This window comes from Mimulus guttatus, mitochondrion (assembly GCF_056151865.1).
Source record: "Mimulus guttatus mitochondrion, complete genome".
Lineage (NCBI taxonomy): Eukaryota > Viridiplantae > Streptophyta > Magnoliopsida > Lamiales > Phrymaceae > Erythranthe > Erythranthe guttata.
The window spans coordinates 184,152-197,241 of NC_018041.1; the positions used below are offsets into that span (position 1 = coordinate 184,152).

Below are 13,090 nucleotides of genomic sequence, written 5' to 3' on the forward strand. Positions count from 1 at the left end.
TACCTACTATTGGATTTGAACCAATGACTCTCGCCGTATGAAAGCGATACTCTAACCGCTGAGTCAAGTAGGTCAAGCTGAGTCAAGTCAGAGAAAATAGACCCATATAAGAGAAAGCGTTATCACTATAGGAAATGAAGCAGCGGCTAGCACGCTAAGCTAAAATCAACCACTTGGAGAACGCGGAGCCTTTCTTTCTCGGTCGTCTGTCTTAATAAGTGGATTCCGATTCATGCGGTCGTTCTCTGCTGCATTGGTCTTTTCATTCCCCACTCGCCACCCTAACAAAATGTTTCCACTATATCTCAGGAGGGAAGTACGGCGGGTCCAAGTAGGAAAAAATGCACTAAGAAGTAGGGTATACAACAATGGATCAATTCATTCAACAAAATCCGTTCGGATCAGACCAGGATGAATGGGATTGGTCTGACCTCTCGCTCGGATGTAAGACTCCCGCCGCCGACAGATGCCCCATGCCACCTTTCGTGAACAGCTATGCCCGAGAATGAATGAATTGTGATATAGCGCCAAATAAGCCACAGCTCTATTCCCGACTCGAAATCCATAAAAGACTTTAAGGGAGAGAAAATAGGGGGCCCTATACCATACATCCTGCTGCCTCGGGACGACTACACCTTACATCATAGCAGCACGACCAAATAGAGGCAGCAAGCAGCCCCTTGTATAGGTTGGGCGCTAGCGCTTTATATTAGACTAATAATATAGTTTCTTAATGTTGGGCTTTTCCCTTATTAGTCAAGTTGCTCGAGGCCGGAAAATTGGAATACAGTCTAGAGGATCTGGTCGAATGGTAGAAGAATCTATGGGTTCGTTAGGAATCGATAGTCGTTGTCTGGACATACGAGTCACAGCCGGCCGGGAAGAGGAGAGATCAACGACGAAGCTACTAGCTACTAGTTGGAAAGAAAAGGATAAGACCACCTTTCGTACATTTATACTGGTCCAGAATTCGAATAGCGAACGAAAGACCAGGAGATTGGATCTAGAAAGCACTTCCAGCAGGGTTTACGGCTGTGTGGCCCTCATTCAGCTGGAAGTAGGAAATCAATCCCGGCACGACCGATGACTTAGTCTTAGTCTCCTTCTACGCTTCGACTCAACCACCTACCTAACTTCTTAGAAAAGATCCGATAGATAGCAGCTACCTAAGGCGCTTAGGCGCCCTTCACCAATCACGTCATCTAGTAAGTCCTAGTACTATGTTCTCCAAGCTTGACTATAATAGAATAGGCAGTCCTTTTAGAGAACAGTAGTTGGGTTAGCTCTGCCTTGTTGTGATAGGGGGCTGAGGGGTGACCGATCCGGTCAGTCAAAAAATAGGTTAACAAAAAAAGGTGTGTCTGGTCTGGTGTAGCTAATGTGACTTTCTCGATCTATAGTTCCTCTTTCTTTCTCTCTTCTATTGACATAGGAAAGTATGGTTCTATTGAGCGTCCGCCCTCTACAAAGTGGTTTTTGAAAAGGTCTTTAAACGACTCTTCGTCTCCAGTTCCAAAACGTTTAATGAATGGCTTTATTCTCTGCCTACCACCCATGAAAAGAAAGACTACATAGGGCCCTCTCAGCCCGCCCTGATTCAAATACTATTCTTTTTCACTTTCTCCTACCCCGCTCACTGCCCTTCAGGCTTAAAAGCCTTTTCGTTGTCACCACTTACCCTTATCTATATGGCTAGTTTTCTAGCGAGATTTCTAGCTTTCATTAAGGCTTCGAAGCCCCTATACACAAACTAGACTATAGAGGTTGCCACCTTGAAAGGCGTATCGAAGGTAATATCGGTTGTATCTGAATGCCAATCTCGATATCAAAAAACTCCAAAGAAAGTCGTTTTCCTCTTCTTTTTTGTCTTTGATAGAAATACCTAGCAAACATCTAGGAAGTCTTTCGCAAGAAAACCGGGTTTAGGTTTAGAAAGGCTTTCTCAAGTCCATTCCATTGGGAGACATCAAAGACGTGAACTTATCGAAGCACATATTCCACCTTTCCTATCTCAAATTAGCTTTCTCTGGTGCAAACTCACGGATTCTCTTTCCTATTAGTACAGTTGTTATAAAATCTTGAAAGAAGTATGCCACCTTCAGGACGATAAAGGTTGCATCTTCAAGTCCTCGTGCCGAAAGTACGAGATTCACTTGAGTGTTCCATAGGGGAAAAAGGCTGAAAAGGAAGAAGGGGCCTAGCTTGCTTTAGGTCTTTCCCTTCCTCCCCCTTGGCTGGCGCCAGTACTTAACGTCAACTTGCTGTGTATTGGGTCGAAACTCCTCCCCTTTCTGCTTGAGCGGCCTTTGTCGAACCGAAACTTGACTAATAAATAGACTTTATGGATTGCTCGCTAGGTCTCCCATCTCTTAGCAGGAAAGGATCAGCCCCAGTGTCGTTTTAGTTCACCGGCGGTGGGATCGCTTAGTGTCTCAGGTGGCATTCTTTGGATGATCGGACTACCTACCCCCTAGCCCATTGAGTATATGAACCTAAACCAGTCACTTCTTCCTTATCTGTCGAGGCTACTAGCTATCGGCCTGTAAGGTATGCGTAGCTAATCATACATGTAGAGAATCTTTGACTGGGCTGGGTTATAGCGATGAGAGCAGCGGGGCAAATCCGAGGCTAAGACATGGGCATGTAGAGAGATAAACCACTGGATGGTAGGTGTCGTCCTGCCTTGATCCAGAGCCATTCGTTGATCCTGAATCACCAATATTCGTTTAAGCAGCACGAGTTGCACCGCCATCACCAATAGCGGGATAGGCAACTGAAGGAAAGCACGCTTAAGACAACTTTCGAACTGTCAAATTGGATAGTCCATTAGAACGACTAACTTGGGTGGAGATCCATTCAAGGCGATTCCCTATCCCTATAAATAAAGTCAGCAATTGAATTGAAACGTGTTTTTTGGAATCATTTCGTCATCAACAGTCAAGTCAGAACTACCAAGCTACCCCCTTTAGCCGGGTATTCACTCCTTGAGTCTCTCGTTGCCGATGTGAAGTATGTTTATTCTCTCCGCTGTGCCGGTGAAAAGCTTCAGTCGGATGCAACTTATGAAATGGAATAGGGAGAAGAAATAGCAGATAAGCCGCTTGAAAGTGCAAGTCTTCAGTCGGAGGCGTAAGCAGAGCTAAATGGTTGCTGAGCTGTGTTGAAGCCTATTCTTTTTGTTGATGGAGTCGGAGCTTAAGTCAGAGAATAATCGCCCTAAAGAGCCTGCCTAGTCCTTCTCGAATCCTGAGAGTTCTGTTCCATTTCGTAAGCGAGTCTTCAGTGTGAAGTACTTCCATTCGCCCCTCTCCTCTAATTGCAAGTAAGCCTGACTACTGGCAAAGCTTACTTAAAAGGGCTAATTTGTGCAAGGCACGAACGGTAGAAGAAGAACTAAGGAGGGTTAGGGGAGAAGAAAAGATAACTCAGAGCTTCAAGTAGCTTCCCAATGCTCGATGCACAGGAGAGGCGTTAGAACTATTAACCAGGAAACCTCCGGATATAGGGTTGACATTCTAACGTGAAAACTCCTTTCACCAATGATCTTTTTTGACCTCTTGACGGAAGATCTATCGACAAGGTGTCATTTCCTCAAATTAGTCTCTATTGGTTGATACTGTATATTAAATCTTTGACAACAGGGGACGCGAAGCCACTATCCAAACCTTTAGACTTCATGTTCCCGAAGGCAATGCCTTAACTCATAGCTTCAGGAAGTGAGAAAGGGTCCCTTAGGACACAAGAGTGAGGCGCAGCTACCCTCCAGAATAGAACTCATGCGAAGCAATCCTAACGAGAGACCTCCGAGTTCAGAGTTTCATTTTAGCTATCTTGACAAGAAAAAACCATAAGGAAAGGTTTAGGCTTGCCACTAATTCATCTCTAATAAAGACTTCATGTAGACAAAGTTGGAAACAAAAAAATAAATGCAGCTCAAGCAGAAGAAGCCCTCTTTCACACCCTTCTTCCCCCCTCAATGTGAGGAAGATAGGAATGTTGAGACCTCAAGGGCATTCGATCACAGAATCCATTGACAACGGATTTCACTACCATTCCCATTTTCGGGCAACTTTGACGCTCTCCTTTACCACTGCATGACTAGATCATACAGACAGACAAAAAGAAAAAAAAAAAAAGATGAAAATGGCGGGTTTGGGATTCATGCAATAAGAAGGAAGAGTCAGCCGCTGACGAGTCTGCTAGAAAGAGTGTTTTGAACCCGTTGTCGAAAGACCGGGGAAGACAAGCAAGAAGTCTTTGAGCGAAGACGTTGTCCTTGGATAAGTGCGAGAAGAGACCTTTCCAAGTCAGTCCCTCAGGTCGGTACTTCCATGGCCATGGTAGCCACGTGTCATTACCCCCATTGGCATAGCTAGACGATCTTCACTCTCTCGATCCCTTTGAAAACCATTTGCCTATCTATTTGATCTGACCAGGTAAATCGACCTATCCCCCAGCGTACCGGAGCTTTTCTACCCGCGGAAGATCTTTTATCTTAGTCAAATGATCGATTCATTCCTCAATCGCAGCAGGCAGACCTTCAACATAATAGATCATTGCAAGCCCTTCTATGCCTATCTTCCCCTCTGCGCCTTGAACATAAGCTCAAGTGCACGAAGACCCTCTTACTTAAGCAGGTGCTATCACTTAATAAAATATCCGGGTCATTCTTCAAGACTACCACCTTCCTTCTCTTCGGGCATTGGAAGATGAATCAACTCCATAGTTGCTGGATGACCCGGGCCTTCTTTGTGGCTTGGTGTTAACTGTAGCACTATCAGACCTTGAAGGTTAAGTTAGTGTTCCATGAACTCAATCCCACATAAATGCTGTGGCATAAGTTATCTAGCTACATTCTATTACCGGTTGACACCCCCTTGAAACAACAATAAGTCTTATGGGATAACATACACAAGTATGCCTCTATCAATTGGATGTTTGAAAGGTAACTAGAAATATCGTAAGAAAATAATCTGACGCCTAAAAATGCCCATGTCTTTCCGGACCAACCCAACTGGTGATTTCCAACAAGTCTCTCTTTTTTTGGGGGGAGCAGAGCACGGTTCCAAATGGTTATGTCATGGATTCAAAATCTCTTATTTTCTATGGGCATCCAACGTCCAGTGATATCGAATTTATGCAATCGGATAATTTTAGTATGTCTTTAGATAGTCAGTCAAGTACCTCGTCAGATGTGGAAAGCGCTCCACCTGACTTTGAGGGGATGCTGGATAGAATATCTAATGAATCCACGAAGTGGGTTGTGAGAAGCGGGAGGCAATTACCTCCAGAATGGAGGATGCCGGACCTTATTCGGGCAGTGATTTCGGACGATCGGATTGACAGTCTGGGACTTTCTAACATATGATTATTATGATATCATGGTACATGGCCAAAATAGTTGGTTATGCCAAGATATTTTTTCATTTTTGGATCTAATCAACTATGTCTTATAGTAGAGATTCCAAAAAAGGAAGTTAGTCAAGTTCTTTTTCCCATGCTTTCCGTTGGTCAACAACCAACCACAACTCACTAGAATTCTTCACTACTCCTACAGTACAGGCTTTATGTCTGGAGGGAATTTATTTGTTTGTCTCAATCAATCAATATGTTTCACAACTTTCGACGCATCTTTCGAAAAGATGAAAATAGTCTTCACTCAAGTTCTAGTGATACAGCTTCTACTTCGTCTATTAATCCATCCGGCACTAGTAGTACTACTAGTACTAGGATTACTAATCCGACGGATCGATCTACGACGATTATTATTATTACCGATTATAGTTTTCAAGCGTCCGATACTCAGGGTTCTTCTCCTGATTCTTCTGATGGTATTGGTATTTTTGAGGATCTTCCGGGTCTTAACCCGTCCAGTGAACGTATAGTAGAGCTTCAATCTGATATACGCGAGAAATTGGGAGAGTTGATGGCTAACAAGAGTGCCCAAGATGTTCTGGTTGCGGCCGAAGCTTTACATGGCGAAAGCAACGATATCCCTTTTCTTGAGCACCTGTTAGATGATTTGAACAGAAACGGAATAGGGGGGGAAGCCTATAAGGATGCCCTGGATATAGCGGGGATAGTTCCCAGCCCACTTGAGCAATTTTCCATTCTCCCATTGATTCCTATGAAAATAGGAAACTTGTATTTCTCATTCACAAATCCATCTTTGTTTATGCTACTCACTCTCAGTTTGGTCCTACTTTTTGTTCATTTTGTTACTAAAAAGGGAGGAGGAAACTCAGTACCAAATGCTTGGCAATCCTTGGTAGAGCTTATTTATGATTTCGTGCCGAACCTGGTAAACGAACAAATAGGTGGTCTTTCCGGAAATGTGAAACAAAAGTTTTTCCCTTCGAAAATGCAGAAAACAACAGACTCCAGCTCGAGAAAAAGATTGGAGTCGTCCAATTCTCTTATGAACTTTGCGAGTTCTGGAGATTCGGGAGATGATGATTCCAACGATCCCCACAAGCGGCGTAAACTCCCGGTGTCCTCAAACACGATCGATGCATCAATCGCTTTACTAAGACGACTCATTTTGGAACTTCTCGATGAAACAACTAATCCTTCTTTACGGGACAACAACCCACCAAACCCCCGCACTTTTAATTGTGCCATAAGGGATGCGCTGGAAGAGAGGTTTGGGCACTCACGCTACAATTGGCGAAGAGTTGCCCAAATGCTTAGTCTAGCAACGGAATTAACCTTGCAAGGCGAGCAGAGTTCTTTCTTTTTGCGCGTCCTTTCCTTGGTGAGAGGAGAGGATTAACCCAATTCCGGGTGGGTTGCTTGATCTTGTCGCGGCTAATGGTAGAGCATTTTTAGATTGTCTTAGTGTTAAGGGGCGCTCCTGGGCTTGAATGCATTTGTTTTGGCGTCAGAGGACTCGACAGTGAATAAGGCAAGATTTCGTTCACGCGGGAGGCCTTTCTCATCGTGAGTTTTCATTTTTGATTGCTTTCCGTGAGAAAGGGAAGGGGAGTGGTGAGGCGGGCCCCTTCACAGCTAATCGATCTATCACTCAATCACAGGCCGTTCCGTCATTGTCTGATTTTTTGTTGTCTGATCACACTCGAAACTATGTATCTACTTATCGTATTTTTGCCCCTCCTCGGTGGCATCGGTGTTTCCCCTTATAACTGACTTGTTCCTTCTCCACCGGACGCCCACGGTCACTATCCTGGCAAGAGGTTCTGCACACGCCAATCGAAATGCGCACACCTGTAGCTAAGAACTGCTCACTAACTACTCAACAAGACGCCCTGTTGATTTCTTTCTTTGTCTGTAAGAAGCACAAACTAGTCAAGACGACCGGATCAGCAATCTATGAGCGAACAAACAAGCCGGGAAGAAGGCCGGCAAGCAGCCACGGTATAAAAGGAGAACGCCCGAAGCTCTCGATCCAATCTTTCGTCTTGCGGCGTCTACGCGGCTGTCCATTCTTCTCTAGTCGGGCCTTTCTTCAGCGCTTAGAACAAAGCTCAGGGGCCTTCTGTCGAGGTCTTGGATCCTGCCTTTGGATTATTTGGTAGTACACAATACCTGGTCGATATACCATGTTTCAACTGCAGAGTCTCCGATCCACTACTAAGTGGACTTTCAAGCCCAATCACTAAGAAGGCTGGGTGCGATAAATCAGTATTCAGTCGTGAAATCCTTCGAAGGTAAAGGCGAGAGAAAGATCGTATGAGAAGAAATGAGAAATGAAACCATTATAGGTGACAACCTATTGGACGGGGTTTGGTGCACTTGTCCCTCTGAAAATGGTGCTTCGGCGGCTGGACGATAGCTTGCCGGCTAGCTCCCTTGATCTATCTATCCATGTATGTGTACGGAAGCGCCTCCCACAGCACCAGTAGCGGGCAGATCGCGTACCATGATTTAGCAAGAATGCCCTCTGAGAGTGAATAAGAATGCATCTTTTGGTCCCTCAACATCACGCACGATGCCAGCCCAGCTTTGTTCGTGCTCTTTTTCTATATCCAATTGGCCTATGTGGATAAATCTATGGAATGATAAGAATTCGGCTGAAGGGGCACACGGTCAGCCGCGGGTAGCGCTTTCTCTCCTATCTTATCCCATCAATCCGTAGTCGAGCCGTCACCTCGATCATGTCGCTTATCCTTTTTCCAACCCGGACCGTGTCGTCGAGCACCAGCGGTCAGTTCCCAGGTCAGTCGTCGCATCCACCACAGGAAGTAAACAACCTATATAATCTAAGGCACCGGTCTCGCGTACACCAGTGGAAGCAGGCAGCCTTGCAGCTAAAAGAGCTATCACGTAAAAGAGCTATTAAGCAAACTCTCTGGTCCTGGGTGTAAAACCACGAACAGAACAGCAAGAAACTCGCTCGATCTGGCACCCCCGTTCAATGTCTTTGAGTCCCCTTGATCCCCTAAGGTTGTTCTTGCTGCTTACCAAGCACCTATTAACTCCAAAGAGAAGGATTCTCAGCTTCATTAGTTGCTTTCCGTACCGTCGGGATGCTCTGTCCCTTAAATTGCACAAACGCAAACAGCTACACCGATGGGATCCCTTAACTGAGGACATCAAAGAGCCTAGAATCCATAGCAGCAAGGTCGATTTAGTAAGCACATAAGCCCGTATTTCAATTTGATTTAACGGATCCCCGCATGCTTTCTTTTCTTTGAATGCTGTCCCTTTCTGTAGAATCCCCTGCTATTGAATTCGCACTTACAGAAGGAGTTGTGAAAGAAGCTTGAGTTTCCGGTGTTCTTGTTGAGTTCATAGCCGCTGTTAGAGTGATCGTAGCAGCTGTGAGAAAATCAGTTGTCGCGAGATCGGTTGTTCACGTATCAGCGTACTAATCCTAATGCGACGAATGGGAGTGATGGCATAGAACTTGTGCTGTTAAAGTTGCTGCTTCTAGTGCTTTCTTGTTGTCGGAAGAGAGGTGGCATAAAGAAGATGGCATTCCTAGTGGAAGCTTTGAAGGACCGGTACTATTGAATAAAGAACTGCTCTTCTCTTGGTCTATCCGCTGTGATTGAATCACTAACCGCAGTTGTGCTAGAAGAAGCTCTTTTTGTTCTCGAATCGGCTCTGGGGATTTTTGTCTCTATAGATGCAGCTTTACCGGGGTTAGCACTTTCCTGTTTTACTTTGACCCTCGCTACGACCCTGCTTGACCGCTAGGCCCCCTTCTCTTGCTTGAGAATGCACTGCTGCAAGCGTAGGAAGAATGCTGAGTGAATGTCCGAGCAGGGTGATAGGAATCGAAGCTACTAACTAGGATCCTCTAATATGTCAATTATGCTCTTTGAAAGAAGCAAATGGACAAAGCCTTTTTGCCTTGTTGAATCAGCCAAGTCAGTAGCCTTTCTTTTATGCGGGATTGCCTATTTCCTCTTGATGCGGTAGAAGAAGTCTAGTCTAGGTCATTTCTTTTGCTAGAGAATATGTTGTTGTCGGCATAACCGATGCAGTTAGCTCAAAAGGGAGTTCAGTCACTTCCGGATCCGGATTCAATGATTGTTGAGTGAACGAAGTCAGTAGCCAATCAGGGCTTGAGAGATGCGAAACTTTAAGTGGCCAAGAAAGGGATGAGTGCCGCTTAACTGATTTAGGACTGAAAGAAGGCTGAACATGGATCCGTATGGGGAGAAGAGAATCTAGGCTCTCTAAACTAGACCGATTGGACAGCTTTCAAAGGCGTAAATAGCTCTATTTGACCTGACCTAGTTTTCAAAGGCTTGATTGCCCCTTGGGAGAAGTTGTATCAGAAGCATCGAATGAAAGGTTCTTTCCAAGACCATCTGCTATTGAATGCCCTGCTAGTCTGAGTGCTACTTCTGTAGCTGCAATGGAGCGCGTTGAAGGTGATGAAAAAGATCTCTTAGGTAAAGACTAGCTCCCTAGCTTCCTGAAAAGAGTGGATTCGGTGTCAAAGATTAGCATCCCATTCTCAACAGCAAGATAAGTGAGAGCATTTCTTGCATCTATTAAGTCAAAGCTAAGAGAAAATTCGGGTTGATACGAGACCTTCGCCCTCTTCAAGTCTTCTTTTTTGGGAGATTAGGTGCCTAGCCTCAGATGGAGCAAAGCAGATTTCCCCGATTAGGACTATACTATAAGACATGGGAGAGAGGAGTCGGCTGCATTGCTATTGAATGGAATAGAAGAACCACATTGCCGAATGCAGTTAGCTAGAAAAGCAGCTCATGACCCGAGGGAAGGTGCTATACTATAGAAGAGGTCCGACAAGAACTTCTCCTTTTTTGAAAGCAAGGAAGCAAATGGCTAAAAGGGTGGATGTGACTTCAGACGCTTGGGGGAAGAGGACTCTCTACTACTGCTGATTGGATCCGGGGATGTTCAAACGGATAAGAACAAAAAAGAAGAGTGAGGGTTCTATGGTATGGATGGCTTTGGTGAGCATAGCAGGAAAGACCGACGAGAAATTGATGTCTGTAGAAGAAGGTATTGAAAGCTAGGATAGACCTTCAAATCAGCGAGCTAGGAAGGCCCAGGAAAGTATCCAGAACCCAGTTGTGAAGTCAAGGAAGGAGTTTGTATCGGTATGCCATTACTGCTTGAATGAAGACCTTCACTTCGGTTAGCTTTGCTTGACTAATCTCTTGAAAACCTATCTTTCTACTCTTTCTTTCTCGCCTGAAGGCACAGGCAGGCCTACGGGGCCGGTCACAATTGATTGGGGTCGAGGGATTGATTGGCGCTTACTAGAGCCTTTCTGTGCTTGTTGGATGGGTTGGATTATAGGCTGGCCTGGCTAGCTATCCGGGCAATCAATATATCGTTACCGTTACCTCGATGCATACAATAGCTACTCGCTGCGCTATCGCTCCGTTCACTCCCTCTGGGTGTACGAAGCGAGCAAAAAGCAGATACCCTGCAAGCGGGGCCCCGGAAAAGGAAAAACGAAAGCCTAGGATCATTTCATTACTACTCTGCAGGAAATTGGACCGTACGAATGAAGAAGACTGACTTTTTAGGATCATCCTTTTCCTAGCCGAACGAGCGAAGCGCTTTAGTCAGGTCGGAAGATTGGAGTATACAACTATCAATGGATAGGAGACCACAAGGTGTATCATCAAAAGGGCGGCGCCGGGCAAGTCCAGTGGTCATACCGACGAAGCATAAGCCAGTTCTTTACATCTAAGCCAGCAGCTGGGGATAGAACAAGGAAGTTTGAAAGCTTTGACTCTCCCCTTTTCTTCTGGGGGATTCATAGAATATGCTTTCTTCTCATAGGGAATAGGGTGAATAGGCAAGATTTGCATTTACCTTAGATCTTAGATGAGGCTATTTAGTTCTAGGTAGGGAAGGGCTGTCAGTCCATGATAGTTTCCTGCGCTAACCCCGCATCGAAGATAGGGGGCGGCTTTCTTGTGGTAGTAATTGCGAGCATCTCTCCGATGCTCTTAGCGTGCACAGTTTGCTTACATGCCGCCTTAGGCACATCTCTCTTTCTTAGTTTCACGCTGGCCTAATGATAATGAATGAAAGTCAGTCTTTTAGTAAGCCGTATATAAACAGCTTTTTAGTGTATAAGCAATTCTTTAGTGGTCGCACCGAAAGGTACGTACGGTGGAGGTTGGTTGAAGATGATGTTACGCGGCGTTCAGAACCAGTCTTGAAGTGAATGAATTAGAAAGAACGAAGAAGTAAGGAAATGAGACGACTCTTTCTTGAACTATATCATAAACAGATCTTCTCCTCTACACCAATCACGAGTTTTTCTCTATTCCTCTCGTATATCGTCGTAACGCCCTTAATGCTAGGTTTTGAAAAAGACTTTTCATGTCATTCCCATTTAGGTCCGATTCGGATCCCTCCGTTGTTTCCTTTTCCTTCCGCACCTTTTCCTCGAAATGAGAAAGAAGATGGTACACTTGAATTGTATTATTTAAGTGCTTATTGCTTTCAAAAAATCCTACTTCTACAATTGGTGGGTCACCGGGTTATTCAAATAAGTCGTGTTTTCCGTGGTTTTCCCATGTTACAACTTCCGTACCAATTCGGTCGATCCGGAATGGATCGGTTAAACATTCCATTAGGGAGCCTGGTCTTGACTCTTCTGTGTGGTATTCATTCTCGTTCGGCTCTTGGAATCACATCCAGCAGTGGTTGGAACAGCTCGCAAAATCCAACCACTTCACCTACTTCATTGCCCCCAACCCTTTCTCGTACCTCTATTGAAACAGAATGGTTTCATGTTCTTTCATCGATTGGTTATTCCTCTCCCTTCGTATCTCTTTTTCCAATTTCGGTCTCGATTAGTTCACAAGATTGAATGGCCAATTCTCCTCCGGACCCTCTCGATTGTTTTCCAAGAATGTTGAGCCGGGTATGTAAGCCATGTATCTGGGAGGAACTTAAAAAAAAATAAGGGCTTTCGGTTTTTTTCACCCTGTTTTGGTCTTGCAGCTATTTTCAAATTCAAATATTAGAAAATAGTTAGTTGAATCTTTTAGAAGAAAGAAACTAACTATGTCCAATCTCTAGTGATGGTGGGACCAACCAAGATGTATGTCGTCCAACCCGACCTCAGACTCTTTCTTCCCGACCTATTTGACTCTCTGGCCGCAGTTATTTAGGTGGTATTCCGAGATTGATTGAAGAGATCGAATTCCTCCCGGGAACACACAAAAGAAAGATATGAACTGGGTAAATAGAAATGGAAAAGAGATGTTTCCAATTCATTAAAATGTGAAGCTTTTTCTACATCCATATGATCTGCTAAAGTGGATCGGTATTGACCATATAATAAAAGAAGATCTTGGTCCATGGAGTCCCAAGAAGGTAAGAACTCCAACCTGTCTGATGCTTCTTCGGCCAAATACAATATACAAGTGGGACCTGCACTATGAGCAAGCTGTGCGAAAAACCGCTTCTTTTTTCCGGTTCCGAAACAACTTGGGCGAAATAGGGTTCTACCGGGAAACCATGGATTTTTGAGTTTTCGCCATTGGTTACTGGTTGAGCCACTGGAATGGAATGAGATAAGAATCTCTGTAGATCTTTCTTCTCCACTTACTCGTAACAGGCTTTTCTTCTGTAGAATACTTCTTCCGAATGGCATAATTGTCCGATTTCTTCCTCGATC

General features: G+C 44.6%; 3 protein-coding genes and 1 non-coding gene across 4 annotated transcripts; 2 read left to right on the plus strand and 2 right to left on the minus strand.

The window, feature by feature from the left end:
- Positions 1 to 73, minus strand: trnM-CAT. Its single transcript has one exon. It is a non-coding gene; the product is annotated as a tRNA-Met (tRNA).
- A 5,535-nt stretch (positions 74 to 5,608) lies between these two features.
- Positions 5,609 to 6,772, plus strand: ORF387 (hypothetical protein). Its single transcript has one exon. The coding sequence runs from the start codon at positions 5,609 to 5,611 to the stop codon at positions 6,770 to 6,772; it is 1,164 nt and encodes a 387-aa protein (YP_006460162.1).
- Positions 6,773 to 11,656: 4,884 nt separating this feature from the next.
- On the plus strand, positions 11,657 to 12,277 carry ccmB (cytochrome c maturase subunit B). Its single transcript has one exon. The coding sequence runs from the start codon at positions 11,657 to 11,659 to the stop codon at positions 12,275 to 12,277; it is 621 nt and encodes a 206-aa protein (YP_006460163.1).
- A 300-nt stretch (positions 12,278 to 12,577) lies between these two features.
- rpl10 (ribosomal protein subunit L10) lies at positions 12,578 to 13,066 on the minus strand. Its single transcript has one exon. The coding sequence runs from the start codon at positions 13,064 to 13,066 to the stop codon at positions 12,578 to 12,580; it is 489 nt and encodes a 162-aa protein (YP_006460164.1).
- Between the last annotated feature and the right edge of the window lie 24 nt (positions 13,067 to 13,090).